The sequence below is a fragment of the Cygnus atratus genome, chromosome 4, assembly GCF_013377495.2.
Source record: "Cygnus atratus isolate AKBS03 ecotype Queensland, Australia chromosome 4, CAtr_DNAZoo_HiC_assembly, whole genome shotgun sequence".
Taxonomy (NCBI): Eukaryota; Metazoa; Chordata; class Aves; order Anseriformes; family Anatidae; genus Cygnus; species Cygnus atratus.
The window spans coordinates 15,300,032-15,318,725 of NC_066365.1; the positions used below are offsets into that span (position 1 = coordinate 15,300,032).

Below are 18,694 nucleotides of genomic sequence, written 5' to 3' on the forward strand. Positions count from 1 at the left end.
ATTTATTTTTTTAATTTCCCTGTCAGGAACATAAGATTCTGGGAGAACAATACTCACTTGTTTCTGAAGCGAAGGGGTTAACCAAGTACATAAATAAGCTTTGCCCAGTTTGCACGTTAGTCAGTGGAGCTGCTCGTGGCAGCCTTCCACTGCTCCAGCTGAAGGCTCGTCCCTTTGTACACACTGCTGCTTTAGCAGATTACAACTTAGTCATCGGTGCTGGCTGGTAGGCAAAGCTTAACAGGTCAGGGCTAGGGCTAAGAACTTTTGTCTGTTTTCTTTAAAATCAATTTAAAAGATTAGATCCATAAAAGCATTAAAGAAAAGTTGTGGTGGTTTGGAAAGTATTAGTTTTATCTGTCCTCTGTACTACTGACTCTCGGAACTGCTGGGCTGTTTGCTTTCCTAATGACTAATTTCTCCAGCAATTAAGGCAAGAGTTTGTTCTTAAGGCCAACTGCATCCCTGCCATAATGCCATTGATTTGGAAGGAAGGAAGGCCCCAACCTCATCACAAATTACAATTTCTAACTGGCAACTGGTGGGTGACAATTTATAAGGGAGGGGATCAGTTCACAGGTGATTTCAACCCACCCAGCTCACACCCAGAGCTTTCGGCAGCTGCAACAAATAAATCATTTCCCCAGGCAATAATCCTGTACCCTGGCTGGGAAGTAGCTGACTGGGTGAGTCCCGCAGTGCCTGGTCTGATGTACGTTCACAAAGTACTTTCCACACTGACAAAATCAGAAAAATCCTGGACAATGCACAGCTTTTGGTCCTAGGTTATGAAAAGGAAAGAGCTTGGTGCTGTCTAAACCAAAACTGCCAGATAAGATATGTTACAGCAGCACGTAAGGGAAAAAGGATTGGAGACCTGCATCCTGTTCAAGCACCATCATGGCATCAACAAGATGTCCCTTACTAAGAAGTTAGCTCAGTGCTAACTAACTTCAGTGCCCTGCAGCTGCCACATCCCAGGCTTCTCCCTAGAAAACTGCCTGGGCTCTCCACAAGAGTCATGTGCCCAAGATAGCTCCATAAAATACCGCTCCCTTGTCCCAGGAGCCTTTGTGATTTCTTGGGTCTCCCAGGGATGCCTGGCAGTCAAGTGTTTCCTCAAAGCCATCATTGTGTGCTGCTGTGCCCAGGGGATGAGTGTGGCATGCCACCAGTATGTCCTGTCAGTCATAGCTGGTGCAACACACGATTTTTTCTGTTCCTCCCGATTTCCCTTGCGTGGGTCCCAGGAGATGTAAAGCACCTTGTCTAGGGCAGCGTGGGGATTGTGGCTGTGCTGAGAGGAGCATGGCTGTGCAGGCAGACCTCAGACAAGCTGCCTGCAAGTAACCTACCCGAACGCCCTCATCCCAAATGAACAACCTGGGTTGAAAGAGAGGCACCCTCTTTCCAGCTACAACTATCTGTGGACCATCTTGATGGCTGCAGCTATTGTGTGAGCAATATCAAATGTTTCCTAAATGCTTCTGACACAAAAAACACAGAGGCCAGTGCTTATTGACAGGGGATGTTCGTGAGGCGTGCCTGAATGGCAGGAGGGCTGCACTGGGCTGAGCGCATCACAGTGTCATGGGATGGCGTTGCCTACCAGATAATGAGAAAAACCCTTGTAAAAAGATTATGGGATTCAGGCAGCGAAACACCCCCACAAGTTGTAATCCGGGAAGCAGGAGCCCTTGCTGCTGGGCACTAGGCTATAAATAAACACATGGCTAAAAAAGGGCTCAGGGAAATCCATAAACACAGCTCTCACCCAAGCAACTGCTTCTGGCACAAAGCTGCTGCCTGACAGACAGTTCATTTTTTTCCTGGTTTTATGGGTTTCCCAGCCTCTCCCACACACTGTGGCTCGTGATGGCGAAAGCTTGCAGCCCACTAAGGTGGGCGCTGCAAGGGGATGCAGAAGGGTCTTCCCTTTTCACACCAAAGCCTGCTGAAACATTGGCTGAGGGTTTCTGTAGTGGTTTTGTTTTCCAACCCTGCTCTTAGAATGGAGTCGGCTGTCTCAAGCCACCTGAAGCAGCCCCTGTTTTCCTTGGATACCAGTTGCTGACCGTCCCTCCCTGCTGCCTCTGGAGCGCAGCTTTGTGAAACGGGATGTGCTGGTGAGCACTGCTGCGTGGCACAGGGCAGGGCCCACGGTGGGCCAGCCCCACATTGTGTGAGGGGAAGGCAGTCCCATGGCGTGGTCGGATCCTGAACACCATGCACTCACACCTTGTCTGTGTAATGCTGAGGGCAGCATGTCCTTGGTTGGGCCATGGCAGGGCAGAATGAAGCCCATGGCTGCAAATGGCAGATGCAAAACACCGACCCAGTGCTGAGCTGGCAGGCAGGAGGAGTGCAAAATTCACAGGGACTCAGCAACAAATTTCAGACTCCTTGGAGGGAACAAAGCAGCAACGGAAGTCTTCATTGTGACTATCTATCTTGGTGTGTGGCATGATGGTAACTATTGCACTACTGGGAGCTGTTGGCTTTCGTGGAAGCAATGCAAACCACCTTGTCCTAAAGCGCTCGTCTTGACACTGTGCCACACTGAACAGGGTGGCTGCGGGCACTGAGGGCAGAAGCTCTCACTGGTTTTCCAGTCTAGGATAGTTTTATTCTGGGGACTCTGTATTCCTCCTGGTGAAACAGTTCAGGTGTCTTCTCAGGCAGAGACAGGACCAAATTTGAGGTTTCTATAGCATTGCCACTATTCACCTATTCACTATTCCACAATATACATGGCATAGGCCTTGCCAAACCCATGATTTCAATCCTAACAGCCTTGAGTGCTTTACTAAAAATGTACAGAACAATTCAGCCCTCACCAAATGCCTGAACCTGGGCAATGATGGGGCAGGAGCAGCCCCAATGGGGTGCTGCAGGAAGAGGGGCCACACAGGTAAACCTCGAGCACTGTCTCTGCCTGGGACTGCTGCTGCTTTGGGGCCAGGGGGCTGCATGCAGAAATCAGGGGACTGAAGGAGGGAGTAGAGCAAGACTAGCAACAACGTGTGTTTAACCAGGGGGTTAATTTGTTTGTGCTCATTACCCCAATAGCCCTATGCTTGCCTGGCAGACTGACCACATCCCCACTGCATAGGTCACCCAGCAATGCCCTGTAAGCTGCTTTAGCCTGAAGCCATTGCATAAGTTAAATTAACCTGTGCAAACCACTTTCTATGAAAGCAGCAGGTGATACCTTTTAGCTGGTTTTACATTTTTGTTGATGGGGAAGAAGCAGGAGATGCCCCAGTCCCAAGAAAGGAGCCCATCAGACCTGTTTCCCATCACTGACCAAGCACCTGGCACCAGCAAGGTGACCACCATCACGGGTTTAGGGATGGGAGGGGGCACATCCCTGTTCCTAGACCTGTTCTCAATCCATTTGCCCAATCCCGGTTTCAACTCAGCCTCCTGCGGCATGGGGCCTGGGTCAGAGAGGCTCCCTGTGCTCTGACACCAACATCTTGGGGAGCGCCTGCATCACGACTTCCCCCAAACAAAACTTATATTGGACTGGGATTTGTAGCTGGCTTCCTCTTTCTGTTACTACCTAGTGTGTATTTACCTTTTTCCCCCCCTCTCTGTTTTATTAATAAGAACACTCTGACTCCTGCAGGGAATGATCATTTGGGTAAGTGCAAATTAAAAAAGCCCAGACTCTGTATGAAGTATCTGTGAACCTCTTTGAAGGCTGTGTGAAATTCAGATAGTCTGGTTTGCTGGTTCTCATCCACTGCCAACAGTATCTCCTGAGAAGTGGTGCTCCTGAGAGAAGACAAAAGTCCCAGCTTCAGATGGAGATGGTCTCTCCACCCTTATTTGTGAACAACAACTACATTTTACTCCCTCAAAAGATTCAGTAAATTATCTCAAGAGAGTATTTCTGTCATTAAAACACACTTTTAGAGACGTATGTTCTAAACCCCTTTGTGGTTTGTGAAGACTGGTGCCACATTTCTTTACATGTGTATTGGAGGGTCCCTTTGTGATCATCCTCTCCATCAGGCACCTGCGAAACACTTTGCCTTGGCAGTAGTGGTGATGACAACGGCAATCCAGGAATCTTGATTCAATCAAACTAAATGGAGTACGTAACAAAAAATAAATAAATACAAAAAATCCACGACTCTCCAATAAATGCATAAAGTTACTTTATTTTCAGTATACATTTAATTTTGAAAAATATAAATGCTAAAATATCTCATCATCTTCATCTTTTGATTCCATAAAAGTCACAATAGAAAGCTTCATAAAACTGTAAAATACTATAATGTTATAAGGAATTTCATGTTTTATATTACTGGAAAAAATCATTTTAATATATTGAAATGTTTTCTGCTTTTTTCCTTTTTGTTCCACCATCTTGATCCACTTCATTTTAAACTAAGTTTTTATTATTTCCTCCAAAGCAAATACAGACTTAAGAGAATTAAAAATAATAAAAGTATCTGAAAGTGCATGTCGATTCCGAGGAAAAAAAAAAGTAATGAGTACAAATATGTGTCGACCATGACGACAAATAAGTAGTGGCTACAGAGGCAGACAATCACCGTTTTTATGGGGCTGGGACAAAGCTATCTGCAGTTTGTTTTTGCTGGGTGATTCCAGGATATCAGCCCTGAGTTGGTACCTGGTTTTGTAGGACTTCTATGAGAAACTGTTTTGGGAAGCTCATTTCTTTATGGACTCTTCTTTAAGAGGAGCCTTTCCAGAAGCTGGAGTTGCTCATCCAGCCTTTTCTCTCCAAACACCCAATTCTGAACCAAAATTAGTTTTAGTTTTATTGTCACAAGGCCTACAAAGTGCAGTAAAATTCTCCTTGTGGTGATGTCAGCCCATCAAATTCTATTAGATGGCTGCTTTTCATTACCTTCCGTCTCTTGGTGCCAGCAGAGCTCTTGCTTGCTGTCTCTGTGGTTTATTTTTTCTAAAGGAAAAAACAACAAAGGACACACAACCTTCAATGAAGTGCTGTTGTCAGGAAGCAGGAAATGAAAAATTTCCCACTCCTGTCACCAGAGTTCTGTTTTACATGGAAAACTACAGAAATCGTTGTCCCATCCCTTGAACATTGCTACCCTCTGTACAACAGCTCAGTCTGGAGAAAATAAAAAATAAAAGAGAGAAAAAGATCTAGATCAGCAGTCAATACATTTCAAGTACATTTAACATGGTTCAAAAGTGGAAGACCTCATTTTTGTGGAGACAAATCACCAGGTAATAGCAGATGAAAAGATATGCATTGTGTGTGTGCGTATATGCATGTGTGTAGTATGCTGCCTTTTGAGCATACCATAGGCAGGGGGTGGTGTTCTGTCAGTGCTCTCTCAAGGAAATCTTTCTATTATTCTATTTTGATCTTTCCTTATTTGGATTTCTACAAATAAAACGTCTGGGCAAATCGTAAAAGCTCACATGTACTCTGTACATGACACTTGAGTCTGTTTTCCCTTTGGTAGTCAGTGACTTCTGTTCACCAAGGAATGAAAACCATTTTCTACACATTTAAGTTAGCATTGCACTTCCCAGGTTATCTGTCCTCCAGCTAATCCTACCAGGCAGCAGAAGGGATCACATAGCGGCTGCTTTTATGGCCACTTCGGATGTCTCCTCAACCTTTCTGAAGCAGGTTTGGGCTAGATTTGCTGACCTCTCAGGGCAACAAAGAAGAGCGGCTGCTCTCCCTTCCTCTTGCACTGCTTTCTCACAGTAAACAAAAATTTAGGTAAGCAGAAATTTAGATTCCTTGATAACAAATTGGGGAATGTACATAGGTGTGTGCACGTGCGCGTGCTGTGCCAACTCCTCTGCAACTCTCTCGTTTTTGTGCAGCAAAGAGCATTTGCACGAGATCAGGCTAACAGCTATTACGGTCCATATCAATGCATCATTTAACCAGATCCCATATCTGGGAAAGAAAAGAACAGCCCTATTCTGCAGGTCTGATCACTGATCTGGCTGTTACTAGTTTGTAGATGCTAAAATTTGGCATTTAAGGTCTGTCAGCACCACGATAAAATTTTGTTTCCTTAATCAGCACGGACTTTGGTTTCTTTACAACAGGTATGGAGGCCATTAAGTGCTACTTTTATATTTAGTATTTTTACTAAATTAGAAATAAAAGAAACAAAACCACGTTAGGCATTACAAAGCAGTTTCTGCAAGTGCATTTTTAATGCTTGGTGGTGGGGGCTCTTACAGACAACTCCCACCCCCGATGATGGGAAGCTGCTCCCCTTCCTGCTTAATCCCCAAATGTGCCGCATGCAGGGAGCGGCAAATACCAGCGAGGGCCTGCCAGGCTGCTGCCTTCTGGGGGTGGGGACCCCTGATCTCATACCTGCTGCAAGCAAAGGCACTTCTTGCATGCAAGCAATGTGCCCATCCTCAGGGGGAGAGGGGATTTTTACCCCTTGGGAATTAGCCCTTACAGCTAGGCTTTTTTTTCTTTTGTCTTACTTATTCATTAATTAAATAAACCCTTTTCAGCACGTCCCATGTAATCTTCACACTTAAAGTAACACTGGTGAAGCCCAGTTTCCCAAATGCATGTTTATATTCATACACAAGTTCGTTGTGTACACACTACAGAGAAAAGTATCTGACGCAAGGTGATGCTTGCTTGGTTTAAAACCAAAAGCCTGCATGTAACTGCGCCTAGCCAGTTTCTTAGTGGTTCATCACCGTGTATGGATGGATCAATCTACCTAAGGGAATGCTGAGCAATCAAGTTTAAGGGTAAATTCTCTACATGATGGTCAATAGATTTGGGGTGCTGCCAATCCACAAGGAGGATGTAGATCTTCATAATCCTCCTGAATATGGGTTTGGGGATAAATATCCCCGTAAGTTACCTTCAGCTTTCTCCTAAATTGCTGCATCATTATGTCTAAACTGCACGCAGGGTGTTTTCATTTGCACACATACACACACGTGCACACACGGATGTTTTAAATTAAATAATTCTAACAATACTGCACAGGAAATCGACAATGAATACAATCAGCATCTGTCCACTGACACTGTTAACCAGTCAGTATCTTACTTACCACCATTAAACTTAAGAGTCTTCCTAGATCACAAGATATTTGAGTTACATCCTGTCTCCTTCATAGTAAAGTTAGATTATTTATTAAAAAATAAAATAACCCTAAGTAAAACAGATGCTTCAGAGTAGGTGTTAATAAAACTGATCCAGCCCTATGCCATGTCCTGGAGATTGTGTATTTTTTTCCTTTTTTTGTAAAAATCACATTATATATGGTACAATACATTTTTACAGAAAGCCTGGCATCTAGAAATAAGAGGTAGAACTACTCAAAACTATATGTTTCCTGCTGCAGGAAAAATTCATTTTTCTTTACAGTAATTAAAAAAAGGTTAAAAAAATTGACAAAAAAAAGTCATAGGTTAGGCCCCCATAATTTAAACAAAATAATCTAGGAAAATAACACTCTTCAATGTACCTGACGGATTAAGTCCATTAAAGTGTTCTTTAAAAAAAAAAATTGCATAGGAAAGGGACATTTCAAAACACATGCTACAACGATGGCAATAGTTTGTCTGTGCTGGGAGTGAAGTACCTTTTAGTTTTCCTTCTTGTGTTACTACAAGTACAGGCTTTAAGAGCAAGTTAGTATTAGCAGCACTTTCCAGCATCTCAGAGCAGTGTAATAAAGACATTGAATTAGCCTGGAGGTCAGTTTTGTTCTGCCAGACAACAAAGAAACAAACGAACACTGATTCACAACTAAAGTAATGCCAGTTCCTCTGACATTTCACAAAGGTATTATATTATATCCTTAATAATTCTGCCCTCTGCTTGAAAACGAGAGAGATGCGTGCGTGTGACAGAGAAGGCAAAAACAAGTCTTGGTCAGAGTGGAAAAACTGGGTGAGGAGGAATAAAAGGAAATCTGCAGGGTGTAAAGGAGGAGGGGGAAGCGCAGAATGTCTTGTCTACCTATGCGGGTGGGAAGCAGAGAGCATTTTAATATTTGGCTAGTGACAAAATAAATTCCATATAAGATTTAACAGACAGACAAATTACAAAGTAGTTTCTGTTCCCTTGCTCCTCCAGAAATAACCATTGTCTTCAGGCTCAAGTTCTATTCTAATTTGAGGCACAACTTTTACTGGAGTTCGTGGAGGGCTGTGAAGAAAAAGAAGGAAAGGTAAGCGCATGGACTAGTTTTGTGCTTTTTAGTAATTCTTAATGCATTCTACAGTGCTCAGCTACCTCCTCTTGGAAAAAATACACCTTCTGAGGGATCAACTCCAAGAGAAAAATGGCATTTTATAAACAGAGTGGCAACTAGCATACACTGGGAAAACTGCTGATCCTGGTTCTTACTGGACAAGGTACACAGTGTCACATCTGGAAGTGGAACAAATTCCGAACTCCCAGTACTGAGGATCAGGTTCCTTTCATTAGCACACACAAGTACAATATAGCTTTCTGAAATTGACAGCATATAGATATCAGATAAATAGGCAGTGGTAATATACAGCTGTCCTATGTACCTTTACTTTTCATTAGGCCTGTGCATCACATAAAATTATTTTAATGAATTGGGCCAAACACTACTTATGTTGGGGGGTTAAAACCACTGATTTTATTGACTGAGGAGCTCCAAATATCTAGCACTTGTGCTTCACACCAGGCTGTGGCAAAATTCATGAACTGCCTGTATGAATTTTTATATACTGAAGTCTAAACAATCCCAATTCATTTATTTTTTCCCCTGTAGACATGTTTTCTAGACTTCTCACAGTTGTTCCACAACTTTTTTTCTGGTTTAGTCACCGAAACAGGCATTGGTACTGCAGTTGGGCTTGAAGCAAGGCCAGTGGTGTACTTATGTCTCCTGCAGACTCTCCACTGTCTCCACACTGTAAGGCCATGCTTGTAATAAACTTAGGATGTGGAAACTGTATGTTATGAACTCTCTTAAGTGCTAAAGTGCTTTTTAAGAGTTTCCTATAGGGGGACAGGAGCTTTGCCTTGTTTAATTTCAGTACACTTTAGCATAGCTGAGATGTTTTTGAGGAAACGTTATAAACTGCATTTTAAGGCTGCTTACCTTGGCATGGTGTGTGACTGAAAAAAAGGAATTTTATCAGCACGACGTATGGCGTTCAAGGAATGTTGGTGATTTTTCTCCTGTCAGGGAGGAGAGAAAGAAAATCGTTTTTTTGTCATTGCATGCAGCATTTATATTCTCTTAAGCCCAGCCTCAGTTTGTCCAGTAAACTCTCATGTATTTTGCAGTGCTTTTTACTGCTGACTTCCTGCCATATAAATTTCACAGCTTCTAAATAAAAATAAAAAATAAGTCTCTCCTCCAAGATATAAACCCTTGAACTGCCAACACAGCCAAGAGACTCATTTCCAAAGACTGCCTTGCGAGCTGCATTCAGCAGCATGCCTTTGCACATGCAGACACACAACTACATATGGAGTTGTACAATCACGAGCAGTCGCCCATCTGCCACACGAGAGGCAGCTGTATCACTCTGAAAAAACAGACTGCAGGAAAACCTGCTTTGTATTTACCAGGCCTGCACTGTAGCCTGGTGAAGGGTTTCTGGCTGGGGTGCGCTTCCCCACAGAGCCAGCCTCAGCCCAGGACGGGCAGGAGCATTTCCGTGCCCTCTGCAGTGCTTGGAGCAGCCTAACAAAAAAAGAGGTTGGGAATCCCTCAAGCAGGGCCTGGGCGTGCAATGCCAAGTTGGGAAATTCCCAGATTCCATCTCAGGAAAATTACTCCATTTCTTGGCCTCGTTTCAGCACCTTTAGATCTTGATACTTACCTTTCATCTACGTCTTTAGTTACCCTGCGCTCCTCACTGTGGCATCCAAACTCCTTGCGAGAAAATAGGTGGCTTGTTGCCTGCAATCACTTTCCTTTCCTGACCAGCGTGGTGAAGTGTACTCTTTTTTAATAATAATCCTATTCTTGCTATTGCTGAAGGGAAGCTAAGGAGTAAAAAATGAATTTCGTGTTTGGATTGAGAAACAGTTGGAATCCACTTCTCTGCCTTAGTGGTTGAAGGGTAAATTAAGTGTTTGTCAAGCACTCTGAACATGCAAAATATGCTCAAGTACTGAATGTTAGTAGTAGTATTAATAATATTCTTTGAGTCTCAGAGCACAGTTATATTCTAGGGTGATACCATGGTGTTGATGGATTCCAGCTACTTTCTCTAGTACAAGGGCCTGACTTTATTTTTTTGCATTGTTTCTAAATAAAACCCAGCAAATCAATTTCCCGATCATTAAAATGTACAAATACACAAACTAACTGCTGCTTGGCACACGGGTGTATTACCCTTTATTGTCTCAAAGGGCATTCCAGTGAACAGGTTTGTGGCAGAAGTATTAACTTTTCCTTAATTATTTCAGCCTTAATGATGCTGAAAACAGCGTACCTGATCATAAGATCCCGTGTAACAACATTTAGGATGTAATTTGGTTTTAGCGCACCAAGGCATTTTCACAGAAAAAAAGAGGAGGATCTGTTTGGTTCAAGGTTGTTCTCTGTCCTTTTCTTTTACTTGCCAGTAAAACGCAAAGAATATGAAAATAGTAAAGGAATCATCTTTCTCTTCTCTTTGGCTTCATTTTAGAATGTTAATCTCTAAGTGTTCTTTTATCTAAAACCACAATTCACTGCTTGGGATTGCCAAATGCCACCAAAACCGAAGGTAGTCAGGTATCAGCTCCTAAACACAAATGGTAATTAAGGGATCTAAAGACCTGTGTTTCTAGGTCTTATTCCTAGAAATCTTATCACCAGCACTGATACATTACTATCATTCTCATTCCTCCACTCCCACCTCATGACAAAACAGCATATTTATCTCAAGATTGAACCCGTTGCTCACAGTATTTTCAGAGGTCAGTGCAAAGGCAAAAAAGCTGAAGTCGGATGCTATTTCTGATTCCTCACTTAAAAGACTAAAATATGAGAAGTGAAAATGAAAATGAAGATTATAATAATCAACCATGGATACTAAGACAGGTAATTAAAAAGAAGCAATAGCACAAAAGCAAATCACCGAAGAAGGGAAATACGTTAATGGTCACATGATCACTGCCTTGTCTGCTTAACGCATAATGCAGATCAAGGACTCGCTTAATTATTCTTTTAAAGTGCTGAGTTTTGCAATTGCTTGGAACCTAAGGAAATAAACAGTAATGAGACAGCGATGCAGTTTAGACATGCTGCAAATCCAGAACACTAGGCTCAGAGAAAAAATAAATGCAAACCATCAGCAAAGGTAACACAAAATGGCAAAGGTCAGAAATGGAGTGAGTAGATGGGGGAGTTAAAGAGGCGAGAGAGGAAGTTACCAAGAGATGTGTTAGTAGCTGGAGGCACCAGAAGGAATAACATATGTTTTGTAAAGAACAAAAAAACACATAAAAACAAAGCCAAAACCAGAGGCCTGGAAATTCAAAAAGAAAAAAAAAAACACTTTGGAAGTAATAGAAAAGGGTTGGTTTTTTTTTTTTTTAATTCTCTGTATTTTTTCGTACTGCAAGTCAGAGTCACGCAGGCATGCAATAGGTTAGTTCTACTCACTGTCGGCAGGTTTGCTATCACTTAGGAAAGGTTCCTGCTCCATGATGTCCATTGGTATTTTAATACTTGGGACTTTTTCTGTGTAGGGGCAGTCAGACTGTGAAAAAAACGTGTAAAAGGTCTTAGAAAATTTCCACTGCTCTCTTACTGTCTCCCACAAATTAAAATTATCCTTCATATTGTTTCTGTAGGAATGAGAAAGGAGGAAAAACAGGGGGGAATAAAAAGGAATTCTCCAGCCAAGTGGTCTGCTTGTTTTCACTGGCTCCCTATTGCACTCCACTTTCCCTCTTCCTTCAAACTATGGACATAAAACAGAAAGAGTAATGTTGTCTAAGTGTTATCTTTCCCTTTCCCCACCTCACCAGCTCCTTTGCAACCAGTTTGTAAGAAACCATCCAATACAGATTGGAGTTGGCTGCAGGAAATACAGATTAAAATGCATTTGTACGCAAAAATGACAGGGCACTGGCTTCTGTGAAATCTTATCACAGAGTTTTATCTTGCTGTGATTTCTGTAAATTACAGCCGGACTTTCTGTAATTTTTTTCCCTTCCAAACTGCTCTATGAGGAAGAGTGCCAGACATGATATGGCAGAGGTTCCTTAAGCTGTGTTGTTTCAAGTCCTCTTTATTTAAGTCAAGTCAGACCCAGTCTCAGTTACACCTGTATTTACAATAAGATTGTTTTTTTTAATCAGATCCAGGGTCCTTTTAAAAATTCACATAATCCCAGCCACACAGGAGATACGGCAAACCGGTCAAGAGTTACAAGTGTAGAAAAAATGGTGTACATTAGCCAGTCGTTCTCCAGGACACCCTTCTGCTAAATTCAGCAAGGTTTTGCTCAAATCGTCAGCACACCATAACCACAGGGTCCCCTGGAGTTCCATGATTATGCCCCACTGCCTTTAATAATGCACTTGCTTGTGCTTAGAAGGTACTCTGAATTACTGGGCTAGTTTGATTTGTTTTTTAAATAATGTCTCGTAACCAAAGAGGGGCTGATACTGCTTAACTTGGCAAAGAAATTAAGGTGATATATGCCAGAAATGTTTACATGTCTTTGTTCCTGGAGAGAACCAGACACAGCACAGAGCATAACACTGCACTGGAGGAAGGAAGACCTAAAGTCAGGGCGGGAAAACATTACAGAAGCCAGAGAATCTCTAATCTTTCTCCCTGGATTATTATATTTTTTTTAATGCTACAGACATCCAGTGCAATATCGTATAATTAATAGGAGAATGTTTCCTCACAAGTATTTTTTTTTGGTTTGTTTCTAAACTGCCTAGGGATAAGCATAGCTCAAATAAAAAAAAAGATTCAGCAGAAGACCCAAGGAGGCAATAAAGCCATCCCAAATCCCCATCCGTTTGGAGCTATACTGTAAATGAGCATAAGAGCTAGGTAATCTTTCCAGCATATCACTGGTTTGGTATATGTTTTTGATATAGAAAACCTGTAGAATGACAGTGCTGGTGCTTGGAGTCTGCTTTAAACTTGACTGTGTAAAATGAACAGAGACAAAGAAAGTGCCTGTGGTTGGCAAAAAATGCCCCAAAGGAGAGAAGAGGCTATTACACATCATTTTTGGCTCTTAAATTAAATATACCATCCCAATATAAAAAAAAATAAAATAAAAAACTGCTGGCCCTTCTTAGATCATGCATTTTGGACATAAAATCTGAGAGAAAACCAAGGTGCTCAACTTTCCATTACGTACAAGCTTAGGCAAATATAGCAATTAGTCTCACTAATTTATACTTTGTAAAAACAAGTTGGAGGGAGCATGATGAGATTACTGAAAAACTTTGCAGCTCTTTTTTCACTGCCCCTGACTGCTAGCAAACCCCCCAGTGAGAACTTTAACAGTGAGTCCTAACTCAGGCTAAGAGAGTGGTCTCCATTAATGCCAGGTTTTGCTGCATTCATTTACCTAACACCACTTGAATTAGCAATGCCCAGCAGTTCTCTTCACTCAGCTAACTAATCAGTGAATTGCCTGCAAAATCCCACAGTCCTAACTGTGTGGGGGCATATTTCTGGAGCAGAAAGGGTGAAAACAATCAAACCAATATCGTCAAGTGCTTTATGTTCAGGAAGCCGGTAAAAGCAAGTGCTGAAAAAAAAATAAGAACAGTTAGGAACCAACATTTTGCATCAATTCTATCATCTTCTAGATCAAGTACTGTACCTGAAATTCATTAAAAGCCTGAGAAGACAGAAGATAGCTTAAAACATACCATAGATACAGGAGCCATAGCTCAGGATACAATGCTGCTGGATTCAGATCAGTCATACCGAAGGAATGGAGTTAAACCTTTGTTGACTGTTCACTATGGACAGCAGAATGACTTTCATTTTGGTTTGTACAAATTTATCTACTGAAGGAAACCCATGACCTCGGCTTTCCAGGTGCTGCAGGAATGACAGCCATTGAAATGAAAAGGAAGCCTGTCCAAGGAACTGCTTGCTACACACAGTAATACATAAATGCACATACCACAGGGCAACGTAGCATGGAGATGAAGGCACTTCATTGAAACTTAAGTGGCAGAGTTTTTGAATCCTGCTCCACTGGATTAATAGAAGAGACAAAACATTTGTTACCTTGTCTCCCCCAGCTGAGAGGGACAGTGTGGGAATGTGTGCATGTGGTTTCCTGGTGATGTGACACCACTAATGTGCATGTCTTGGGTGTCATCAGCATGTTCTTATGTGAGAGCTTTCCTGATGCTCGAAGCTCCTGCCTTCCCTGTTAGGCATACGAAGATGGGCTGAAAGTCTTATCAGGAGCTGCACTGCTAACAGGGATGGGTCCACAGGACTTCTTGAAAAAAGAGTGCAGGAACAGAGGAGACTAATGACCAGTGACTGCCAGGAAGGAAGGGAAAGGGGAGCTTGCTGTCTGAAATAGGTCCAGTCTTCCCTGTTGGGATTCAGCCTGATTAATAAGAAAGAGTGCATCCAGGCTACCTCCTACATCACAGCACCTTCACCTATGAAATTCCTAGCTTTGTCTCTTTTACTGTATACGTTCTGATTTATACAGCATACATTCTCTATAGAAAAGCCATTGTATATTTTCTCACTGGAACAGTCTGACTTTGTTGCCTCTAACACAGATCTGCAGAGGTGTTACACAGCTCTCACATAAGGGACTTGAGGTATGGCTTGTTCTCCACCTGGATCGTGGTTGCGCTTTCTGTCCTGCAAACCTTGGGTAAGACCAGGCATTGGAACAGTCCAGAGGAACTCCTAGAGCTGCCTTGTTACTCTTGAAGACACTGAATTTATCATCTAACTCACCTGCCTGCCTAAGTGGGGCTAATGTGGCAGATCTGCTCAGTGTAGGAAGGATACGGATAATACACACTAGAAATAAAGCAAACACAGTAGGACAAAAAACTGCAGCACCTATGACCTTACAGTGTGGTGGCAGCAGTACTTCCCACAGCTGACCATGGCTCACACGCTCCTTCAGGCTTCACTGTAAGAAATGCTCCTGACAAATACACTGGTCTGGCAGCTGCTACTTCAGAAATTCCCTTTTCCTGAGGTTGCTGTTATCCACTTTGCGCCAATTGAGTAGGCCAGGGAGCAAGCAGATGAACAACTGGTGTTGCTGTTTCTCTGCCACACCACAGTGGAGTTCAAAACTTGGGCATTGCTGGCTGCAGGTGAGGGAGCTGGGCATGAACATGTGAGAAAGGGGCAGTTGACTTTTCCTGCTAACTTCCTCCTCCCAAGGGTGTGATCCCTTGTCATTTATGTCTCCTGCCACATTGAAATTTTGGTATTTTCCAGCTTCAGGTGATCTTACCTTTGTCTGAACCACAGGAAAAGCCTTTCTTCATTAACTCTGGACAGTTACACAAGCAGAACTGACACTGTGCTCAGTACCCTCTGTGTGGCTCATCATTAATAAAACCTAGTGCCCTTGTAACATGGTCTTCCAGCTGGAGCAAAAGATAGTGCTGACTGAGGCAGACAGCTCTCCAAAGCCAGTTTACACTTGCCATATGAAGTGCTCTATAATCTGTGTGTTCAGCACTTCTATTTAAGTTTATAGAATTTCAGCTCGTATTAGGCCTGGGTAGGAGAATGTTTAAAGGCACAAGAACTACATTTCATCTTATTACGTATACAATAAAATGCAGAATTTTCTAAGGCACATGAATCCAGTCTAATCAGGTCAACACACTTAGTAATGACATTAGCAAGCTAAGTTGCACTCTTTCAGGGCATGCTGCAACCTAAGGTAGGAGCAAAGAGCAGAGTGCACAGCAGAAAGGGCATGTATGCTTTTTAAATGTTTAGGTCAGGAGTATTAACGAACGCCTTTCCTGCAACATGACAAGTCTTATCTTTTTGTGCTTTTAAAAAGAGTAATTAAAAAAATAAAAAAAGAAAAACAGGATATTTTCAGAAGCATCTGAACTGCTTGCGAAAACCATTCTCCTCCTAAAATGTAAGAGACAACGAGGGGGAAGAGAAAGGCAGAGGAGGGAGGGAAAGATGAACAAGGCAGGGTGATGAAAGGCATTCTAGTAAAGGGAATGACATGTCAGCAGGTATCTAGGGCTCTTGTGGAAAGTGTGATTTCATTCTTGGCAATGCAAGTACCACCTACCACAGGCTGGTGACGTCTGGAAAAGGGAAGGCAACATTGAAAAGAAGTTTTGTTTGGGGGCGATTTGCTGCAGCAGGTAAGGATTGTGCTGGTCTGCTTCAAGAGGCTGGGAAATCCCCACCCCCAGTGCTGGAGAGGGGCTTGGAACCATCACCCAGGATTAGCTAGAAATGAGTAGTTTGACAAAAGCAGAAAAGCTCCTTACATCATCATTGTCACTGTCCAGACTGCCCTTCTTCTTTTTCTTCTTCTTCTCGTCCTCTTTCTTTTTCTTGTCCTTTTCTGGAATGACGTCGTCAAGAAAGCTTAAGTCATGCTGGGAGAAGAGGTAGTCCATGGCTTTTCTGACTGCTACAAGTGCCAGGATCTGAAAAGGCAGAGAAGGATTTCTCACTGAGATACATTTTACCTTTAATTGGGAACACTCTTTGCATTCGTGTTGATGCTGCTTCATAATCCCACACGCTTCAATTCTGGTTGTAAATGAACATGTACAGAACAAGGTGATCGAGATATTCCAGTTGTTCAACTTGAAAACCTAAACTTTGGAACCGAGTCAGGCCTCAAGCAGGTGTTTTACATCAGAATAAACAGGAGCAACGTACAGAAGCAGTAAGGTAACCATTTACTGCTCCTGTAAAGACAAAGGTCATCGTTAACAACAAATTGACAGGCGTCAGGCAAAGAAATAAACTATCAACCCAAGATGAATAGTTTCATTTATTTTTGGGATTCAGCCAAATATACAGGTTCACAAGGGCATCCTGAGTAATTTTCTTTACTTTTTTCTCACCACTTCTCTAGATATAACAACTCTTTAAAAATTAGACAGTAGCCTAGGTGTGCAATAAAGTTTGCTGGGATTGTGGCTGCAAGAAACTGAAGGAAAAGATTTTTCTGTGTAGGGAGAAAAATATGGGACATGCCTGAAATAGGTGTCAATGCCTATGCTGAATTTAACATCACCAACAGATGTATACCAAGATGTGCACTGACAGACCAAAAGCTCAGCTTAGCTATAAAAAGATGTAACCCACTCCTACAAGCAACAGAAGACTGATTTTAAGATGGAAAAGTTTGCTCCAAGCAGTGAGGATCAATGGCACAAATTATTCCTAGAAATGGATCTCAAACTTTTACTTGTGTAACATAAAATGGGATTATAGAAATGAAAAATTACTCGTGGAGTGGAAAGATGCCATGCGGACACCCATGATTATCCCACTATAAATTACTTCTTTATTAAAAGTGCTTTCCCTACAAGTAAGGAGGGAGCTGGCTATTGGCTGGATCTTCACAGTCAAATTGGAAGTTCATAGTCTTCCTGTTCACAAGTGCAAATAAGTCAGGTTTTGTCATCAGATCCTGCTACATCTAAGTTGTCAGTGTACCTCCACTGAGTTTGCATCATTATAACAAACTTCAGCAAACTTACAGCCTGCTCAAATTCTATTATGGGCAAACAGGAGGTGTCTCCAGATCTTAAATTCAGCTTTCAACAGCACAGCACAGCTATAAAAATGGAATGGAACAGCATGTCCATATGAACTGCTGACTTTTAACATCTTTATATATGAGCATGTGTCCCAGCATGTGTCCCATTGTGTTTTTTGTTTTTTACTTGAATCATCTTTTCTCCTCTAATTTCACCAGCACCAGAGAACAAATGCTTGTGCTTGTTTTGTTTCCGCTTTCCTTCATTCTCTGTCTTAAATAAGCACTGCAATTTGTAATTGCACCCATGACTGAGTTTTTACACATTCATAAACCTGAAACCGGTGTGTGTGTGTGTGTAGGATTTGGCCCAAATATAATTAAGGGAGCTTCATATAGTGTTGACTTTGCAGCAGTCTGACCTATCTCCAAGCCAAAGATCAAGCTCTGTAGAACGCCTGTGCACATAGCTGTGGTCATGTTGGATACATTTGTTTGTAAGGTGACATTATTCCCAGCTGTTTTAGCTGAGCTATAGGTCAGGTACAGAGGTAGAGCAGGGTCCACTTTCTGCTGCTTCATTTTGGACCTGAACTGCTCCAGTGACCACCTGCAGACCACCTGTAAATGGCCAAAGGTTTTGAGACTCGGTCTGCCTTGGAACTGGCTGCACAGGGTATATCTATAAAATAGTTCTGTGTGATCAATAATTTATCATTCATCATTCATAAAGATCTTTTAACATGACTCTGATACCCACTGTTAGAGGACATGCATCCTACAAACGTATACAGCAACCTTAGATGTGAAACACAGCAATCAACACTGAACTTGAGTAAAAAGACAACAAAGACACTCCTTTTCTTGCTCTTGATTTAACCAATACTTCCCCTCTATTTGATGTTCATCTGAGCAGTGATCACAGCCCTACCATCTCATTTTTGTTTGCCTGTTTGTTTTATTTAAAAGCAAGGGAGACATTTTCTGTACACACACTGGTGTGGACTGAAAAAGCAGAACT

At 42.2% G+C, this 18,694-nt stretch overlaps 1 protein-coding gene across 2 annotated transcripts in view; it reads right to left on the reverse strand.

Moving 5' to 3' along the window:
• Positions 1–4,156: 4,156 nt before the first annotated feature.
• SLC4A4 (solute carrier family 4 member 4) overlaps positions 4,157–18,694 on the reverse strand; it is a 228,464-nt gene continuing 213,926 nt past the window's right edge. For both annotated transcript variants that reach the window (XM_035542170.2, XM_035542018.2), the window contains exons 23-26: positions 16,445–16,606; positions 11,604–11,700; positions 9,099–9,178; positions 4,157–8,167 (exon numbers count right to left, since the gene is read on the reverse strand). In XM_035542170.2, coding sequence (XP_035398063.1) covers positions 9,135–9,178; positions 11,604–11,700; positions 16,445–16,606 — 303 coding nt within the window. In that variant the 3' untranslated portion in view covers positions 4,157–8,167; positions 9,099–9,134. The remainder of the gene's footprint in view (positions 8,168–9,098; positions 9,179–11,603; positions 11,701–16,444; positions 16,607–18,694) is intronic.